Source organism: Mus musculus, chromosome 2 (genome assembly GCF_000001635.26).
Source record: "Mus musculus strain C57BL/6J chromosome 2, GRCm38.p6 C57BL/6J".
Classification (NCBI taxonomy): Eukaryota; Metazoa; Chordata; class Mammalia; order Rodentia; family Muridae; genus Mus; species Mus musculus.
In genome coordinates, this window is record NC_000068.7 from 177,935,993 (window position 1) to 177,957,660 (window position 21,668).

Genomic DNA, 21,668 nt, shown 5'->3' on the forward strand with positions numbered 1-21,668 from the left:
AACCTTTAAAATAGTTTTATTTCACACCTTGTTTCTAGCTGGTACCACTTGCATGATGCAACCAAAAAACATTGAGCAATATTTGAGGTCGCCACAAGAGGGCCACCGAAACCTTCCTGACTTGTGGGATTCTCAGGGAATGGGAGAGTTGAGGGTGATGGGGGAATGGCAAGCTAGCTTTTTGAGAAGCCCCTGCTTTGTTTTTCTTTGAACAAACTCTGTCACTTTTGCCCTTGTCCTTCCTCCATCCACTTTTCATCTTAGACAGGCACATTCTTGAAGTCTGTACATTAGCACCAGCAATGATGTCCCAACACTGAGGTGGGTTCCTGGCTCCATGGCAGTGACAGTTCACAAGATGTCACAGGAGCTTCTCATGTGTCAACTACCCAAGGCACTGACCCTGGACAATGATTACAGCAAGTTCTTAATGGGGTGTTTGTTGTTAAATGTATCCTGGGGAGATGTGAAGGAACTTCCTTTCCTTCCAGATAGAGCATGTTGAGAGATAGGAGATGGCTCCACCCAAGTATTGTTTTGGAGCATCAGTGGGTTTTCTTGTTGCTGCAAATAAATACCCAACAAAAATATTTTAGGATTATGGGAAGGAAAGGTTTATCTTGGCCCATGATTTTCTACCTTAGCTGGGCCAACATTTGGAGTCATTTCATTCTGGGTGGCTTTGATCCTTTTTTTTTTTTTTTTTTTTTTTTTTTTTGCTTCTCTCAAACTCCCCAAAACAACCAAAACTTTGTCTCTGAAGTGATTTCAAGCCCAGTGAATGGGAGAGAAATTATTATTGGGCTTTTCCAATTATGGTTGGCATAGTCAGCTAGCTGAGTCATTAACAAAGCAACCCAACATGGGTGATGCCTTGAAGGAGCTGAATCCCTGAAGTTTGCTATACTGCTTGCAGGCAGTGCTACCAGGGAGTCATCTCTCCCTCATGAACTGGTTCTTGCTTATACAACCCCATTGGGAACACTGTGAGTCCCATAACCTCCTTCTGAGTTAGTTTCAGATTGGAGGTAATATACAGCTGTAGGTCAAGCCAGGGATAGCATAGTAGGAATCTACTGTTTCCTGACTGGAGAAATGAATGATGCCTGACAGAGAGTGAGACTGAGGGAGGCTGTCCATCAAGAGATAGACTAGTGAGATGTGTGCACTTGGCATTCTTTGGACAATGCCTTTCATGCCATATATACTTTATGTTTCATTTTTAAAAATCCTCAAAAGAGAAACAAAATGTTTAAATGTATTGGTACAATGCTATTCTTACAATAAAATACCCTAGGAAAAGCAAATGGGAAAGAAAGGGTCATTTTAGCTCATAGTTCCGTAGTATGGTTCATGGTGGTAAAATGTTGCAGTGTCAAGAGCCTGCAACAAGAGTGCACACCTATCGACAGTCAAGAGCAGGAGTCTCAGAGCATTTTTGCTAGTGCACAGTTCACTTTCTCCATTCTTTTACAACCAGGGTCCCTGCTTAGGAAATGGAGCAACTTAACCGTGCTAAGTCTCTTCATCTTAATTAATATAACTATGACAGTATCCCACAGCTATTGTGAAAGGCTAACCTGATTCAGATGATGCCTCCTTGAGACTTTCCTACCAGATGATTGAAGATTGTGCTAAATTGAGAATTGTTTTAAAGTTCCATGGGTGTGCTCCACAATACCTAGTCTTTGAGAATAATAAGGAATCCCAGTAATATGACAAGTATTAAATTGTTAACAAAACATCACAAATGCCTGACTGTAATGGCCAGTAACTTTATGTCTTCCTGTCATTTTGAACATCAAGAATAGAAAAACAATGTAGGCAATGACTAGTTCCTTATTTAGTTGCTTATCCTGTTAAAGCAGTTGCAAATAGAAAGCATGAGAAGATATCAATAGTCATATGTACATTGTTTAACATTTTTTAAAATTCAGATACATAAGTAACATCTATTTGCCATACTTGATTAGGTATGTGTTCTCAAGGATTAACACCATTATGTAGTACAGGAAGAAATTGAGGACACTGAAGACAAGTTTTTATAAATTGACATGCACATTTTCTAGAAATACCAAATTGTTGTCTCAACCTATTAGTATTTTAATGATGTATAGAATGAGAGTGTTTCTTTTAGTGCATTTGACTATGCCAGGGCCTAGCAAACACAAAAGTGGATGCTCACAGTCAGCTATTGGATGGATCACAGGGCCCCCAATGGAGCAGCTAGAGAAAGCACCCAAGGAGCTAAAGGGAACTGCAACCCTATAGGTGGGACAACAATATGAATGAACCAGTACCCCGGAGCTCTTGTCTCTAGATGCATATGTATCAAAAGATGGCCTAGTCGGCCATCACTGGAAAGAGAGCCATTGGTCATGCAAATTTTATATGCCCCAGTACAGGGGAACGCCATGGCCAAAAAGTGGGAGTGGGTCGGTAGTGGAGTAGGGGGAGGGAATGGGGGACTTTTGGGATAGCATTGGAAATGTAAATGAGGAAAATACCTAATTAAAAATATTTAAAAAAAAGAGCACTGACTGGTCTTCCGAAGGTCCTGAGTTCAAATCCCAGCATCCACATGGTGGCTCACAACCATCTGTACTGAGATCTGATGCCCTCTTCTGGAGTGTCTGAAGACAGCTACAGTGTACTTACATACAATAAACAAACAAATAAATAAAAAATAGAATTTTAAAAATGAAAAACAAACAAACAAACAAAAAGAATGAGAGTGTGTGGCGGAACTATTCCTGTGTAATGCCTATACTCTGCCTGATATGCAAACCTGCTGTGGCATTGCCCTCATTAAGGGGTCTGGGTTCCTGTTCCCCCTAGGCCATTGTAAACACTTGTATATGGGTGTAACTCAGCTATCTATAGTTCTAAGTATCTACTCTGGTTCCTCCTTAGGTCACTAACTTCCCTCTTCCTAGATAATGGTAAATTCCTACATAGGGCAGTGACTTAGCTATCCATGCCCAGGGTCGGATCAATGACTGCCTAGAATCTAACTTAGCTCTATGTAAAAAAAAAAAAAAAAAAAAAAAAAAAAAAAAAAAAAAAAAAAAAAAAAATCAATACTTAGGAGCACTTATTTTTTTTATAATTATGTGATTTAAAGATTTGTTTATTTATTATGTTTAAGTCCACTATAGCTGTCTTCAGATACACCAGAAGAGGGCATCAGATGTCATAATGGGTGGTTGTGAGCCACAATGTGGTTGCTGGGCTTTGAACTCAGGACCTTCAGAACAGCAGTCAATGCTCTTAACCACTGAGCCATCTCTCCAGCCCCCTTAGGAGGACTTATAATAAAGCAACATTAAGGGAAAGCCCAAGATCCGTTTACCAACTAAAGCAAGGACATTGGAGCATTCTTTATACATGATTGCAAGATTCCAGGAGACTAAGTTTCCGTGAACTTCTCGCCTCAGGACAGCACACAGGTTTTCGGGGCCTGTCGCGCTTCTCACTACTGGATTGGATGTAGCACATATGTACATTGTTTAACATTTTTAAAATTCAGATATATAAGTAACGTCTATTTGCCATAACTGAGTAGGTACCAGTCCTAGAGGATTAACTCCTAGAGGATTAACACCTTTGTGTGATACAGGAAGAAATTGAGGACACTGATGAAAGTCTTTACAATTTGACATGCACATTCTCAAGAAATACCAAATTGTTGTCTCAACCTATTGCTTTTTAATGATGTAAAGAATGAGAGTGTTTGGCTGAACTATTCCTGTGTAATGCCTATACTCTGCCTGATATGCAAACCTGCTGCAGCATTGCCCTCATTAAGGGGTCTGGGCAATCCACTATGAGCTTTTAAATGTAAGATGTATGCCATCACTGCCAGGTTGATGCTCTATTTTGCCCCTGACAACCATATAAAAGCTCGCCGAACAGGCACGCGGGTCACCACCTCTCCTTAGGGTCTGGGATGACCCCAGTTTAGTGGAACAATAAATTCCTCTTGCTTTTTCCATTGATTCCAGCCCCACATGGTTCACTCACAGGTCCCCAGTAAGCTAAGGCTCCCGGGAGTCTTACAACCCAACAAGAAGACCAACAGTCTCAAGAAACCTTGACCTTGGAGATCTCTCAGACTCTGAGCCAGCAACCAGGCAGCATACACTTGTTGGTCCAAGGTCCCCAACATATACAGAGGAGGACTGCCTGGCCTGGACTCAGGGAGGGAAGACACACCTAATCCTTGAGAGACTTGAAGTCCCAGGGATTGGGGAGGCCTGGCAGGATGTTGTTGAATGGTTGTGGGTGTGAGGACACCCTCATGGAGATGTACAGAGGGGTCGGGATATGGGATGAGAAACTGTTAGTGGTTGGAATGGGGGGGGGTGATAATGACTGGAGTATAATTAAAGAATAAACATAATTTAAAAAATCTCCATTCTGGTTGTTTGAAATATGTCTTAAATTCTAAGGGAAACTCTCCCTTAATCTTACTACAGTCTTAATTGTCTATAATCCTATCCACTAAATATGATGTGACCTAGGTAACATAAAGAGAAAGTGCCAACAGAGAAGGTGCACAGAAGTCTGGAGTTCAGATCCACCTCCTGATTCCTGGGGTCAGAGCCCTCCCTGGAGGCCGACTCCCCTCTCCCAGGGAAAGTGTCTAGGGTTCTGGGTGTTAGGTCTGTCTTCTGGCTGAGGATGAAGGCCTGTAGGGACCTTGTTCAAGAAGCTTTGTTGCTTCTGCTGCCCACTTACTCTCCTGCATAACCAGTTCTCAGTGATCCCAAGATTCTGGATGTGCTTGGGCCTGCCTTTGTCCTTTGACCTTGTTGCTGCTAGCACAAGACCCTCTGGATTTTTTGGAAGTGATGTTGCATTCCACTCACCAGTGATCTCAAGGACCAGGGTGTGCTAGGGGGCCTTCAGCATGAAGAGTCCTCTGGGGACCTTTGGGCCCTCTGCTGAGATCTGGCCAAAGATTGCATGGGGGTGGGAGAGGGTGGCTCCAACCAGAAGTTAACCTCAGTCGCTGGTCACGCTGCTGTCCTTTGTCCCTGTTCCTACTATTACAAGACCCTCTGTATTTTTTGGAACTTATATTGCATTCCACTTACCAGTGATCTCAAGGACCTGGGTGTGCTAGGGTGCCAGCCATGTGGAGAATCCTCTGCAGACATTAGGGCCCTTCACAGAGATTGCCTCAAACACTCTTACACAATCACCACCTGCTCATTTTTCCTTAAAAGAAGTTAAAACAAATCTCATCGATTTCTCTCTATTCTTTTTTTCTGATTATAGCTCTGGGCAGCCTCTACCATCTACCTCTGTTGTTGCTTTCTGAGCAGCCTGTCTCTTTGTACTGCACCTCCAAGCTTAAACTATCTGAGGCAGACAGAAATCTTTTAGAAGGGCTCATGGTGGAAGAGGGCTCATGGAAAATCCAGACCAACAAGGATGTCTGGATCAGCTTGGGACATTTTTCTGAGTCCCAGCTCATTCCACAAATCCAAGAATTGTGCATACCATTTTAGCTCAACTTTTGTTTTAGTTGTGAACCTGCACAGCTAGTGAGGATTCAAATGGCTCAGCAAAACAAGCGAATCCACTAAGAAACCAATTTTCCTCATCCCTTAATTTCACATCTTAGCATTTGTTTTTCATTTGAGAATCCCCAAATAGTTTTTAATATTGCATTCCATCCTGTAGGTGTGATGTCTTCTGTAGACTCAGTTGGTTACTCTGCTCTACTATAGGATGCCACCTGTTTAAGTTCTTAGCTCAGCATACAAGTACTTTGGAGTCTGAAATGAAAGACAAACAGCATTATGTAATATGCCAAATCAGCTCATTGGCTGGGACACTACCAAACATCCACATTGCTATTGGTTCCCCTGTGATACACCTAATTTCCTAAATCTAGAGCCCATCTTTGCTTCTCCAGAACCAATCAGAGGAGGGAACACTGGGGTCACTCTTTCCTAGCTTTTATGTGGCTGGTATTGTGTCTTTCCCAGCTCTGAAGCTGGCATCCAAATCCTTTACTGGCATGGAGATCCTCTTTGTTTCCCTTGCCATGAATCCAAAAGTCCTGCCTTTGTTGCCTGCCTAGCCATTGGCTGCTGGCACTTTTGTTACCCATTTACAATCAGCTTGGGGCAGGGAATCTCAGTGTCCCAGTACAGGATTATCATGAAATTTGGGAAGAATTTAACAGGAGTAGCATAAGAATCAATACACAATTGGGAATTAGCAGAAAAACAAATCAAATCCAAACACCAGGCCCTAAGTATTGCCTTTTTGTTATTATCCTGAATTTAATCATATGGTGAAACTAAGTTCGTTTCCAAGGATTAGGTATTGTGGAGATCCAACCTCACTTTACTCATATTTTCTTTTTAAAACATAATGACTGTCTCTAACAATGTTTTCTGCTTTTCACTGTGCCCCTCAAAACATAAGACTGTACTTTACCACCAAAGAACAAATCCATATGATTAGTTAAGCTATAACAGTCATATTATATAACAGTTGACACTGTAAACTACATAAGCCCCTATCCCTAAATCCTGATTGGTGTGAAAATAAAGCTATAATTTGGAAGGAATGTTTCTGTCTGATCCTCCTTTTAAAAAAAAATTAATTTTATTTCTTCATTTCTTTATTGTCTAATCTTTTTTTTACAATCCATACCTTATACCCCTTGTCTTATTCATGGTTTCTATTCCTACACAAACATCATGACCAAGAAGCAAGTTGGGGAGGAAAGGGTTTATTTGGCTTACACTTTCATACTGCTTACTGTTCATCACCAAGGAAGTCGGGACTGGAACTCAAGCAGGTCAAGAAGCAGGAGCTGATGCAGAGGCCACAGAAGGATGTTTCTTTACTAGCTTGCTTCACCTGGCTTGCTCAGACTGCTGTCTTAGAGAACCCAAGACTACCAGTGCAGAGAGATGGTCCCACCCACAAGGGGCCTTTCCCCTTGATCACTAATTGAGAAAATGTCTTACATCTGGATCTCATGGAGGCATTTCTCAACTGAAGCTCCTTTCTCTGTGATAACTTCAGCTTGTGTCAAGTTGACACAAAATTAGCCAGTATAATTGACACCTTGTCAACTTGACACGCAAACACATCACTAGTAATGCTCAACTCTTAGTTTCTTATTCATGCCCAAGATATACACAACTTTGAAAGCCCCACAGACTTTACATATTAAAAGTTCAATGCTTTTAAAATATCCAATATCCTTTAAAATCCAAAGCCTTTTACAATTAAAAGTCTCTTTACTATGGAATCCACTAAAATACTTGTTTCCTTCAAGAGGGAAAAATATCAGGGCACAGTCACAATCAAAAGTAAAAATTAAACTCCAACTGTCCAATGTCTGGGATCCAACTCACGATCTTTTGGACAACTCCAAAAGATCCAAGGGCTTGGGTCACTTTTCCAACCCTGTCCTTTGTAGCACACAACTTGTCCTCTAGGCTCCAGATGCATGTACTTTGCTGCTGCTGCAGTTCTTCGTGGTCAATCATGGAGCTGTCAACTCCAAAACACTGCATGATCTCTTCAGTACTGGGCCATCAATTTCACCTGAGTCTGCACCTTAACCAGTGGCCTTCCATGGCCTCTCAAAGTGCTGGGCCTTAGCTGCTCTGAATTATCCCTTCATGCCTTCAAAACCAGTACCACGAGGATAAGACTTACACACTACCAAGTCCAGCCACAGCACAAGGTACCACCTTGATTATCTCTAGAACACTTCCTCTGTGCTCTCAGAAAACACTTCACAGATGATGTCACTTCAATGATGCTGGTTTCTTCTTAATCACTGCTAATTTCTTAGCTCCAGCTAACCAGCATCAACAGTCCCAGTAATGCAAAGTTTTCACTCTAGAAATTCTATTATCTTGTTAATCACAGCTGATTCTTCAGCCCCAGTTAACCAGAACCACAGAATCTTCACAAAGTAACAATGGCCCTCAAAAGAGGCTTTAATTTTCCCTCTGAAATTTCACAAGCCAGGCCTCCATCTTCTGCACGGTTCTCAACATTATCTTCCAAGCTCCTACACAACATCCCACAGCATTCTTAACACAGAATGAATCTTCTAGCCCAAAGTTCCAAAGTCCTTCCACAGTCCTCCCAAACCATGGTCAGGTTGTCACAGGAATACCCCACTCCTGATACCAATTTGTCTTAGTCAGGGTTTCTATTCCTGCATAAACATCATGACCAAGAAGCAGTTGGGGAGGAAAGGGTTTAATCCAGCTCACAATTTCCGCATTGATATTTTTCACCAAAGGATGTCAGGACTGTAACTCAAGCAAGACATTAAGAATCATGCCTTGTATCCCCTTGATCTCCTTTGTATGATTATTTTCATGATGATAAAGAATTAGAAATGTTTAAAGGCTTCCCCATATTGAATGTATTTATGGGTTTCTCATTCATAATGATGAAGATTTGGGAAATCTGAAAAGGTTTCACCATATTATATTCCTAAATTTATTTGCAGTATGAATGGTTTCATTGTGAAGACTCTAAAATATTCAAAAAGTTTCACCATATTAAACACACTCAGCCTTTTGTTACATTTTGTTTTCTTTTGTGTCTTTGAATATGACTGACAAGTGAAAGCAATACCACATGGCTTGTAGACATCGGATTTCTCACCTCTATGTCTTCTTTTATGTATTTGAAGATTTTAATGCACAAGGCTCTGTTCACTTGTTCATTTCATAGTGTTTTTCTCAACTGTGTCTCCTTTTCTTACAGACTACTGTGACTTATAAAATGTTTACCACATTGCCTATATTCATAGGGTTTCTATCTAGTGTGTATACTTTTGTGTTGGGGATGACTCTTTTGTACAATTGCTTTCCCTAATTGGTGTTATTCAGAGGATTTCTCAAAACCTCATGTTCCTTACAGATTTGAAGATGATTGTGATGTAGAAGTGCTTTAAAACATTGCCAATATTCATAGGGTTTCTCTCCTGTATGTGTTCCTTTATATATTTGGAGGCCACTGCTTTGTGAAAAAGCTATAAAAGCACCATTGCTAACATTCAAAAATCTCTCTCCTATACGTGCTCTTTCATGATTTTGTTGATTACTGCTTTTTGAAAAAGTTTAACCACATTGGTTAAAATCAAAGCATTTCTCTCAACTATATGTGCTTTTATGTGTGTAAAGACTATTGTTTTTCGAAAAAGCTTTACCACATTGGTTACATTTAAAAGGTTCCTCTCTGGTATATGTTCATTTATGTACTTGGAGATCAATGCTTGCTGCAAAGGCTTTATAACATTAGATACCTTCATAGATTTCTCTCCTGTATGGTCTTTTCTCTTTAAAGGTCACTCCTTCCTGCAAAGGCTTTACCACATTGGTTACATTCCTGGGTTTTTCAGCTGTGTGTTTTCGATTATAATATTCAAGACCACTGCTTCCTTCAAAGGGTTTACCACCTTGGTTACATTCATATGGTGTCTCTCCTGTATTTATCTTTTATGGCATTGGAGACCACTGCTTCCTGCAAAGGCTTTACCATACTAGTTACATTCATAGGGTCTCTCTCCTGTATGTGTTTGCTTATGTATTCGGAGATGACTGCTTTGTGCAAAAGCTTTACCACATTGTTTACATTCATAGGGTTTCTCTCCGGAATGTGTCCGTTTATGTTTTTGGAGGTCACTACTGCTTGCGAAGGCTTTACCACATTGTTTACATTCATATGATTTCTCTCCGGTATGTGTTCGCTTATGTATTTGGAGGACTCTCCTTGTTATAAAAGCTTTACCACATTGGTTACATTCATAGGGTTTCTCTCCTGTATGTGTTCGCTTATGTATTCGGAGATGACTGCTTCCTGCAAAGGCTTTACCACATTGTTTACATTCATATGATTTCTCTCCTGTATGTGTTCGCTTATGTATTTGGAGGACTCTCCTTCTTATAAAAGCTTTACCACATTGGTTACATTCATAGGGTTTCTCTCCTGTATGTGTTCGCTTATGTTCTTGTTGGTCACCACTTCTTGCAAAGGCTTTACCACATTGGTTACATTCATAGGGTTTCTCTCCTGTATGTGTTCGCTTATGTATTCGGAGATGTCTGCTTTGTGAAAAGGCTTTACCACATTGTTTACATTCATAGGGTTTCTCTCCTGTATGTGTTTGCTTATGCATTTGGAGAGTATAGATTACTGTAAAGGCTTTACCACATTGTTTACATTCATAGGGTTTGTCTCCTGTATGTGTTCGCTTATGCATTTGGAGAGTATAGAATACTGCAAAGGCTTTACCACATTGTTTACATTCATAGGGTTTGTCTCCTGTATGTCTTCGCTCATGTATGTGGAGATGACTGCTATGTGCAAAGGCTTTACCACATTGTTTACATTCATAGGGTTTCTCTCCTGTATGTGTTCGCTTATGTTTTTGGAGGTCACCACTTCTTGCAAAGGCTTTTCCACATTGGTTCCATTCATAGGGTTTCTCTCCTGTATGTGTTCGCTTATGTATTCGGAGATGACTGCTTTGTGAAAAGGCTTTACCACATTGTTTACATTCATAGGGTTTCTCTCCTGTATGTGTTCGTTTATGTTTTTGGAGGTCACCACTGCTTACAAAGGCTTTTCCACATTGGTTACATTCATAGGGTTTCTCTCCTGTATGTGTTCGCTTATGTATTTGGAGGTCACTCCTTCTTTTAAAAGCTTTACCACATTGGTTACATTCATACTGTTTCTCTCCTGCATGTGTTCGATTATGTATTCGGAGATGACAGCTTCTTGCAAAGGCTTTACCACATTGTTTACAGTCATAGGGTTTCTCTCCTGTATGTGTTCGCTTATGTATTTGCAGGACATTCCATGTTCTAAAGTCCTTACCACATTGGTTACAGTCATGGTGTTTCTCTCCATTATGTTTAATTTGATGCCTTTGTCTACCACTCTCATATGCAAAGGCTTTACCACATTGAATAAACTCAGAGGGTTGCTCTGCAGAACAACTTCTTTCATGCCTGCAAATAAAATTTGCACACGTGAAATCTTTCTTACACTGATTATACTGATGAGTCTTTTTATCTGTATGAATTGTTTTAAATTTTGGTTTCATTGAACAGAGCAATCTAATGTTAACGTAATATTACTTTGTTTATATTCAAAGGAGTTCTACTAAATTATGAATTGTTTTACATCTTTGAGGATATATGAAATGGGAACAGTACTGATTATCTGGCTCACATTTATAACATACTTTTTCTATAAAAGGTTACTCACATATTTGAAAAAAAACAGGAAGAACTCACAGTGTTTGCACAATGATTGCATTCACAAATTTTGTTATCATGAGAGTAATACTACATTTGGAATATGAACAAATGCAAAAGAAGAAAGAATTTCTACTGCCTTAATTCTCATTACTATTTTCAGCATTTAGAGTTGGTAAATGTCCCCAGCAATGTTCGGAAACAAATTTTTTTATAAACTTATATAGCACATTTAGTATGTTGCTCAAAATATGTTATACTGCATATCCACAAATTGTTCTGGAAAAGTGAAAGGTATGTGGCTTCTTTCAATACCCCAATGCTCACAAGGCTTGTATCCATCCTAACCTTTGCTATTCATATCAATAGAGAATAACAAGTGAATAAGTTCCATTTTATATTCACACAGCTGACTTTTTTTCACCACAGAGATGTGGTACAGAGTTAAGGCTTTACCACAAAACCATTCTTGAATCTTATGAACTGTCCATCTCACTAAATTTAGCAATGTTATTACAAGTATATCATTGAGCTCAGATATACTATGGATTATTTGCTTATTACTAGGTTTTAGACATATACTTGTCACCTAATCACTGTGTGTTCCTTTTGCAATAGCTAAGCGATATGAGACTGAAGAGACTCGCCCTTGTACAGCATGGCTCTACTAGGCTTGATTTAAACAGTAACATATGTGTTAAGCCATTATTTCTCTGTTTTTGAACTAATGGAAAGTCTTGCAAACAATAATTACATATCTGCCATAGACATATATGATTTTATGAAATTCAATAAACATCCATAACTGAAAGCAGTGCTTATTGTACCCTATTGGTTTTCTTTACTACTTGTACCACGAGTTAAACTTTCTTCATAGGCATTTTCTCATCAGCTTGCAGAGGAAAATTACCTTCCATGACTTCTAGAAGTTTGAAAATGGTCTTCAATTGTATGTTCTTCCCAAATGTAACCTAAACCCAGTACCAGAGAAAGTATGTTACATTATTGGCAATTAAACAGTATTTAAGTTATTAACTCCATTGAACTTTAAAACCATGAGTGATTTATTCATCATATTCTTCCTCATTCTCAATTGAAATTATAAAAACAAATAACAATAACAAAGAAACAGTTGTGTATACATATTATAAAGTAAATTGAAAAATCATAATATTACCTATAGCTGTGAGATTCCTATAGGTCTCTAGCATCACACCTTTGTAGAGACTCTTCTGAGAAGGATCCAGCAAAGCCCACTCATCCCGAGTGAAGTTCACCTGCACATCATCATAGGTGACTAAATCCTAAAAGATTCGATACGTTTGTACATAAAAAAATATGATACAGACAACAGTGTAAAGGTGTACTTCAAAATGAGTATTCGCTGACTGCCCTGCCCACCCACATAGTACTTTTTATCCAGTCTTTCACAGTTGGACAACAAAAACTTAAGTAAATAAATGATCTCTGGGAACCTGATGCCTTAGTATTAAGATGTTAATACATGGAACCATGTAGAATGCTGCTAGACCTTCACCCATTTTTTGTTCCCTGAGACCCAATATGCAAGAGTGCCCTTAGGACTGCAGTTTCCTCTCACCTGTCCATGCTACCTGCAGATACAAAAGACCTTTTCCATCTCCCCTTCCTTTCTTGCCACATGTCTGTGTCTTAGCCCCCAAGTATGGGCAGACACACCCTTCTCAACCATAGCCAGTACTCCCGAAGAACAAGCAATCTGTCTAAAGACCAAGACCACTATCTGTTATCCTAGACATAATTCTCACAGTAGCCCACAGAACTGCAACACAATATCAGGGAAAGCTTCCGCTGCCCATTTCCATGGGGCCAATTTTCAACTTTTCTTCAATAACTAAGGCAACTACACCAGGAACAATGTGAACTTGACCAATGTTACCTGTGCTAGTATGTGTATAGAAATAAAATAAAATCATATTTCCTGACTCCGATAAAAATAACACAAAGTGACCCTGAAACTGTTATAAATCTGACCCTCCAGATACTACTGATCTGTCTTCAGAGAGGCCCCATGCTCTAGAGCTCTCATCGAAATTGTTGATGATGAGAAAGTTGGACTATGGCTCAATAGCTGTTCATGACCCTTAGTAATTTCATGTTAAACCAGCCCCACCGAAGTATACAAAACAATGCTGAATGATAATTTAATGTCTGCTTCCTGCCATATGCATTATGTTCCAATCTGTCCTATCCACCCACCCAGCACCATCAACACCTGAGAAACTTCTGCATGTCAGAAGCTTTTTTTGTAACCAAGAATTGAAGTTCTGTGAATCATGGCATTTTGACAATAGTTAACAGAAAGATAAAAGGAATCTAATCAAATATTTCTGAAGGATGATCCTGATCAGCTCTTTACTACTAACTTCTAAAGTATTTATAAAACTAGTCACACAAAACTGAATACAGAAGGGTCAGGAATTCTAGAAATCAAACCATTGCTTTTCCAATGTTGTCCTACTACACACCAAAGGCAATTCCTGTATATACACACTGCATAGTGACATTTAAGTTTCATACCTTGCCACTCCCAGGGCTACCGAGCCTCTGGGACCCCTGTAAATCCACACTCAGGAAGAGTCAAAGTACGAGGAGCTCTGTTATGATCACCACATGGACCAACAGAACCACACTCTGACCACAGTCCATTTAGAACCAGCAGATCAGACTCAAATAGCTCTGCAGACTTGCTCCTCCTGTACTCTCAATGGAGATTACTATAATAAACAGGGGATGGCTTGTGGTCTTCCAGGCAGCTTGTAACACATGCATCTGAGCAGAATCCTGTAAAGAACCTGTAAGCTACCTTCCCCTAGTGTTCCTGAATGTTAGTCCTGCCCAAAGTCCCTCATTAGCTTGGAAAAGTCAGCAGGGCCTCAGGGCAACAGCAGCTCCTCTACTGTGGGATCACAGAGCAAGTGACTCAGACAGCTGAAACCTTCCAAACTCTGCTGTTACACCCTACAAGCAGACATAGCCCTAGTCTGGAAAATTTACATTGAAAAGAATATTCTAGTCCTGCAGACCAAGTATTTTCCATTTAAAAGGCCTAGGGTCCTTTCTTTGTATATTCAATTATGCATGCAGCCAACTCTTCTTCATAGTGGGGAGGTCCTGCAGACAAACTGGGATCAAATTCATACATTAACAATATTAAAAGTAAAAGTGGCTATGAATTTTAAAGATAGAAACTTTTAATGGGCAAAAAAAGGGAAGAAAATGAAGAAATAAAATGTAAAGACATCACTGCTCCTAGGTATGGTGGAGGAGAAAGTATATTATACACAAAAGAGTGAACATAGCCAGACACAGTTATACCTGGGATAATACAGAGTAGACTGGGACCTTGTGGAGAGAGGAAGGAGGGCAGAAGCAAGAGCCAGATCAAGATGATTAATGATAGATGAAAAGCCCAGTTCCTAAATGATTGGATTTCATAAGGAATGGCAGCTGGGAGATTGGCAGTCCTATTGCTGGGGTAGATGGTGAGGTATGCCAGCAATATGGTGTCACAACGAGGGCCTGTGATCTCATTTGACATTGCCCTAATCTGAAAAATGCCCGAAGATGACCAGTATGGAATTTAACTGTACAAAATTGATTACTTGACTCCTCATGGTGAATGTCAACTACTGCCAAAGCAGAAAGGCCTCACCTACCTTATTCCTCCTCCTTTTCTGTGCTGCAAGTATACCAGCTTCAAAGTTGGTCAGTGAACTCAACCTTATACCTGTCCCTCTTTATTTGTAATCCCCTAATTTGTAACCCTGTAACCCAGGGAGGTTAGACAACACTCATTCCCTGGTGTCTTTTGTCTCACTGATCAGTCAGAACCCAGCCTGAAAGCAGTTGTAGGACTGTTTTCCAAGCCCTGGGCAGCAGAGGCTGGAAGAGGAGTTCAAAGCAAGTTTTAACTACATGACATAAAGAAAGTAGGAGCTACAGGAGATGTTTCTCTAAACAGACAGATATGAAATCTCTTTAAAAATAGGAATGAAATTCTTAATTTTGGGGAAATATTGGAGAATAGAAACACGTAAGACGTCAAATCACCTATGCATAATGAAAATGAAATTCAGAAATGTAATACCAAAATTTAATATTTAAAAAGATCAATATAATTGAAAAAATATATTCCTGTACTGATTTGAAAAAGATCAGGCCCTTCCTGGTAGAAGGAATGTCATTAATAAGATAGCATTTGACCTTGCCCCTATGTGCTTTGTTAACTACTGAGACCTATAATGTGACACACACAGTTACAAGTAATGGCATGTGTTTTACATTTTTGAGCTCACTTAAATATGTCACCCAAGGATTGCACATGTTTATCTAATACAGATCCTGAAATGGGAATTCATTACTAACTGGTTCTAGCTAACCTGCCCAAATTGAACACCCACCAATCAGATTTTACTAAACTATATCCATAAATTAATACAATCTGTGAAGTTATCAAATTATTCTCACTGCCCTAATCAGGTCCTTCTCCATAACAGTGACCCCTGCAGCATACTCCCCTTTCCTTTGGTCTGTGACCTAGCTCTTGTCTGCACTGTTTTACCTGACAGTGTACACAGTAAGCTGTTCCTCTGGTTCTCATCCTGCCAAGTGTATTTCCACACACAAGCCCCTGCCACAAAGGTTTTGTCCAGATGCAGGCTTATAATAAAGTTACTCAGAGGCCACAGCCTGGTCCAAAAGGAGAGACTAAGTCCACAAGGGACCTCACAGGTGGCCCCATCTGTCTGCCTGATGCTTACCATGCTGCCTCTGGGAAGACCTATTACACAGGCATCCTTTGCTAAGATGCTTGCTCACCCCACTTCGTTGGAGATGAAGTTGCACTTACCATGTCTGAAGTTCTAAGCTTGCCTGAGCTAACCTCACAGCACTCAGTAAAAATAATAAGAACCGATTCCACAGAAAATCTGAGAGCAGCTGAGTTACACAGAGACACTTGCAGGCTTAGTAACTGGAAGAGTCACCTCCTCTTCTGCCTGGCAACTCCATGTGGAGGTTTTGATTGGCCATTGAGTCTTGAGTGACATGAGGACCATGCTTAGGGTCAGAGTGTCTGTAGGGACACAGCACAATGGTTCGAGCCTGGGCCAATCCTTTTCCATATCTGCAGATTTCCAGTTCAGTAGCACTAGTGTGTCTCCTCCAATGGCCTACCTGTCTGATCCCCTGCCAAGCCCTTCTGAGGGGCTAAGATTCTTGATCCCTGCTGCTTACCTGCCTGCCTCTCCACCGTTCTGGTCAGTGACCCTGGGTTCACTGCTTTGAAAGGTTGGAGCTTGCCTGAGCTCCAAATCCAGCACTCAGGAGGCATTTCCCCTTCTTCCTCCTGGAATCAAGCTGGGTAGCTTGCATACCCCATCAATCAGCTGACACTGGAGTTACCAAACTGTCCACAGGTGGTCAGTGCCAGAATATTAGCAACTGAAGAGGGATTTTAGGATATAAGATTTTGTTTTGTGGCTTCAGGCTGGGTTCAGGTAAATTGCAAGTACTTTCTACCTAATGGCTATGAGACAAGGCTCAGAGCAAAGCAGGACACATGTCACTGAGGAGCACTCAGTGCATTAATCAGAACAATTGTCCTCACTGGGTTGGTAAAACAAACATAACAACAACAAACCCACACCTATATTAGTAAAATATATCACTGTTCTGATTTGAAAAAGACCAGGCCCTTCTTGGTAGAAGGAATGGCATTAATAAGATAGTGTTTGACCTTGCCCCTAAGTGCTTTGTTAACTACTGATGTCTACAATGTGACACACACAGCTACAGATAATGTCATGTGTTTAATATTTGTGGGCTCACTTAAATATGTCACCCAAGGATTGCACATATCTCATAACACAGATCCTAAAATGGGAATTCATTACCCACTGGTTCAAGCTAACCTGCCCAAATTAAACACCCACGAATCTAGTTTTATATACGTCCATGCATAATTAATACAATCTGTGAAATTACAAAATCATTCTCACTGCCCTAATCAGGCCCTTCTCCATAAGAGTGACCCCTGCAGCATACTCCCCTTTCCTTTGGTCTGTGACCTAGCTCTTGTCTGCACTGTTTTACCTGACAGTGTACACAGTAAGCTGTTCCTCTGGTTCTCATCCTGCCAAGTGTATTTCCACACACAAGCCCCGGCCACAAAGGTTTTTTTCCAGTGCAGTCTTATAATAAAGTTACTCAGAGGCCACAGCCTGGTCCAAAAGGAGAGACTAGGTCCACAAAAGACCTCACAGGTGGCCCCATCTGTCTGGCTGATGCTTACCATCCTGGCTCTGGGAAGACCTAGTACACAGGCATCCTTTGCTAAGATGCTAGCTCCTCCTCTTTGTGGGACATGACACTGCACTTACCATGTGTGAAGTTCTGAGCTTGCTTGAGCTAAATTCACAGCATCCAGCGAAGACACTAAGAACAGATCACACAGAAACACTGAGATCAGCTGAGTTACACAGAGAAACTTGCAGGCTTGGTACCCGGAAGTCACTGCCTCTTCTAACTGGCAGCTCCATGTGGAGGTTCTGATTGGCTATTGAATCTTGAGTGACATGAGCAACACCCTTAGGGTTAGAGTTTGCTGAAGGGACACAATATAGTGTTTCCAGCCTGAGCCAATCCTTTTCCATATCTGCAGATTTCTAGTTCAGTAGCACCAATGTGTCTCCTCCAATAGCCTACCTGTCTGTTCTCCCGCCAAGCCCTTGGGAGGGGCTAAGATTCCTGATCCCTGCTGCTTACCTGCCTGCCTCTCCACCTTTCTGGTCAGTGACCCTGGGTTCACTGCTTTGGAGCTTGCCTGAGCTCCAATGACAGGACTCAGGAGGCAATTTCCCTTCTTCCTCCTGGAATCAAGCTGGATAGCTTGCATATCCCATTAATCAGCTGACACTGGAGTTACCAAACTGTCCACAGGTGGTCAGTGCCAGAATATTAGCAACTGAAGAGGGTTTTTTGGACACAAACTTTGTTTTGTGGCTTCAGGCTGGGTTCAGGTAAATTGCAAGTACTTTCTACCTAATGGCTATGAGACAAGGCTCAGAGCAAAGCAGGACACATGTCAGACACTGTGGAGCACTCTTGTTAATCAACTCATTGTCCTCAGTGGGTTGGTAAAACAAACATAACAACAACAAACCCACACCTATATTGGGAAAAATATATCACTGTACTGATTTGAAAAAGATCAGGCCTTTCTTGGTAGAAGGAATGGCATTAATAAGATAGTGTTTGACCTTGTTCCTATGTGCTTTGTTAACTACTGAGATCTATAATCTGACACACACAGCTCCAGCTAATGGCATGTGTTTTACATTTCTGATACATTCTATCTATATAGTACAGATCCTAAAACAGAAATTCATTATCACTGGCTCAAGCTAACCTGCACAAACTAAGCACCCACCAATCTAATTTTATTTAATATCATGCATTATTTAATACATGCTGTTAAATTACAAAATTATTCACCCTGCCTGACTCTTATCCTTCTCTAGAAGGGTGACACCTGGAGCAGATTCTCTTATGGTTTTATCTATGATCAAGCTATTTCCCGCCCTGTTTCACCTGACAGAGATAACAGTAAACCATTGCTCCCGTTCTTATCTAAAGGTGGAAGAAATGGAGGGTTCATTATATGACTCAAATGAGCAATTATAAAACACTTTTTTGCTACATTCTTTAACTCAATAATTTAGGAATTTATATCAAGAGGAAAGCAAGGCCATTGTCCTGGGTAGCAGCAGACCAGGATCAAGGCTACCTGAGTCAAAATAGCTTGTCTTAGAAACATCTCTATATGGGGAAGAAGAGACAGCTCTCCCAGAACTAACATGTCACCCCAGAAAAAATCTCTCCATATACAACTAAAATATTAATTAGGAAAAATGTCTTAATGACAGCATGGATTCAGCTGCGGCTAATGCTCAAAGACCAGGCAGCCAAAAACAGGTTTTGGATTCCACACATGCTCTCACCCATAAGTTTCTTTCCTGTTCAGTCCCCAGGTTATTTTGAACAATTTTAATATGGACTGGAGATTACAAGTCCTACTTAAGACTGCTAGGAGATTTACACAGCAAAGGCCCCCAGAATCACTTATTAAGTGTCTCAGAGCCCTGAAATAGCAAGCCATTTCTCAGAGATGGGTTCCTGAGTTGGAGGTCGCAGGAGATGAGAAAAATAGCAAAAGTAGAAGGTAGAATTTACAACAGCTGCAGTGGGGAGAGCTTACACAAGCTATGTCTTATGCCAAGTAAACTTTTTAAGAGTAGCATCACCCGGGCGTGGTGGGGCACGCCTTTAACCCCAGCACTTGGGAGGCAGAGGCAGGCGGATTTCTGAGATCGAGACCAGCCTGGTCTACAGAGTGAGTTCCAGGACAGCCAGGGCTATACAGAGAAACCCTATCTCAAAAATAAAATCAAAAAAAAAAAAAAAAAAAAAAAAAGAAGAGTAGCATCTTGTATCCTACTTACAGGGATAAGTGGAAAGAAATGGAGAACTCTATGAAGTTTGCAGAAGCTAGAATACACTGGGACAAATTCAGGAGAAGTCTAATAAAACAACCCTGCACAAGGGAACTGCCAAGTATCTAAAAAAAACATTACTGACCAAGCCCCCAGTGCACTTGGGGACCCTACTCAGTGCAGGGTGGCACAGAATTACTGCATGGCACAGCAGAGACGGAGGTAGAGTTGACTGGCACTGCAGAAGTGGGTTTGCAACTTCCCCTCCCTGCCTGCATTCCTTTGTATTTGCTGGAACCCTCGCACCAAGGCTGGCAAGAGATCTCCGTGGAAAACCTTTGGTACCCAAGTCCACAAGCTACTAGGGCTACTGAGCTTCCCTCATCCCCATTAATCCACACTCAGGAAGGGTCAAAGGACAAGGGCCTCTGCTATGATCACCACATGGACCAACAGAACCACAGTCCTTGGAAATAGCAGAACTGACTCAGATAACTCAGGAAACTTGCTCCTCCTGGCCTGGCAAAGGAGACAATTACAATCACCATGACATGGCTTTTGGCCTTCTTCACAGTTTGCAACAGATGGCTCTGAAGAGACTCCCATAAAGAAACCCAAGCTACCTTCCACTAGGGTTCCTGATAGAGAGGCATGGACAGAGTCCCTCATTAGCCTGGAAAACACAGCTGGGACTCAGACAACAGCAGCTCCTCCACTGTAAGATCACAGAGCAAATGATTCAGACAGCTGAAACTTTCCTAGCTCAGCAATTCTGCCACAGTTGCAGACAGAGCTCTAGTCTGGGAAATTTGCATTCACTAGAATTTTCCAGACTCCACTTATTTTCCTTTTTAAAGGCACAGAGCCTTTCTTTGCAATTAAAGAGCATTATTAAATTATACAGGCAATGTCCAGTGCAGCCATCTCTGCTTCATACTTGGGAAGCCCTGCAGCCAAACTGCAATCAAATTCACACAGTAACAAAAATTAAAAAGAAAACCTCCCGCCAGAAGGCCATCCTGTACTCCAGTACTCCAGCCCCGGACCTGACCAAGGACGCTCGCTCGCGTGGGAACCATTCAGTGGCCCCTATCCCCCAACTTCTCCTCCCTTTGGCCCCGAAGCCAGTGCCACCCCGGGAACCCCATTTTGTCCTAAGCTCTTCCGGGGTATCCAGCGTGTGATGCTGGAGACTGGGAACCCGGTGCCTAGAGCTGCCCTTTTCCACCACCCACCGAGTTGGGTCCGTGCCTTCCCACGGCCAGACAGCCACCCGGGGCCATGTGGAAAGCGTCCTGCAGTCCTCCCGCTCCTGCCTGCCCAGCGCAATGGAACTCTGGCCAGAAGCGAGTTCTCTCCCACTCCCCTCTTTTCCCCACACCGACGGCACCGCAGGAGATGACCTGGCACTTACCATGTTTGGAGTTCTGAGCTTGACTAACCTTCTCTCACAACACCCAGTAGAGTCACGCAGAACACATCACATAGAAACTCCCATGACCGCTGAGTTACAGAAAGGAGCTTGCAAGCTTGACCTGGAAGAGCCGCCTCCTCTTCTGACTGGCAGGTCCATGTGGAGGCTCTGATTGGCTATTGAGTCTTGAGTGACATGAGCACCACCCTTAGGGTTAGAGTATGTTAAAGAGACAGGGCACAGAGGTTCCAGCTTTGGCCAAACCTTTTCCAGATCTGCAGATTTGAAGTTCATTAACACAAGTGCCTCTCATCCAATTGCTTACCGGTCTGTCCTCCCATCAAGCCCCTGGGAGAATGTAAGACTTCACATCCCTGCTATTCAACTGCCTGCTTCTACCCCCTTATGGGCAGTAACTCTATGCTTCCCTGCTTTGCAAATTTGGAGCTTGCT

General features: G+C 41.5%; 1 protein-coding gene across 4 annotated transcripts; it reads right to left on the reverse strand.

The window, feature by feature from the left end:
* Gm14326 (predicted gene 14326) lies at window positions 1-21,394 on the reverse strand. 4 transcript variants are annotated; one of them, XR_003953684.1, is made up of 6 exons: window positions 21,216-21,389; window positions 17,690-17,744; window positions 12,445-12,571; window positions 12,178-12,238; window positions 3,784-11,018; window positions 1-2,788 (listed from the first exon to the last, which is right to left on the reverse strand). XR_003953684.1 is itself a non-coding variant. In NM_001282028.1 (5 exons), exons 2-5 carry the CDS (start codon window positions 17,690-17,692, stop codon window positions 546-548), a joined length of 210 nt encoding a protein of 69 aa, NP_001268957.1. In that variant the 5' UTR covers window positions 17,693-17,744; window positions 21,216-21,296; the 3' UTR covers window positions 1-545. The 4 variants fall into 4 exon arrangements, 3 of the variants coding, with proteins under 3 accessions (NP_001268957.1, XP_030107806.1, NP_001177231.1); NM_001282028.1 differs by lacking the exon at window positions 3,784-11,018 and having other exon boundaries at window positions 1-564; window positions 21,216-21,296; NM_001190302.2 differs by lacking the exon at window positions 1-2,788 and having other exon boundaries at window positions 8,599-11,018; window positions 21,216-21,296.
* Between the last annotated feature and the right edge of the window lie 274 nt (window positions 21,395-21,668).

Excerpts from the sequence above, each read along its gene's own strand:
- Gm14326 (XM_030251946.1), bottom strand. Across the intron at positions 12,239-12,444 it reads TAGGAATCTCACAGCTATAG|GTTACATTTGGGAAGAACAT; the intron begins GTAATATTATGA and ends TACTGGGTTTAG. Across the intron at positions 11,019-12,177 it reads ACTTCTAGAAGTCATGGAAG|GCATGAAAGAAGTTGTTCTG; the intron begins GTAATTTTCCTC and ends TTTTATTTGCAG.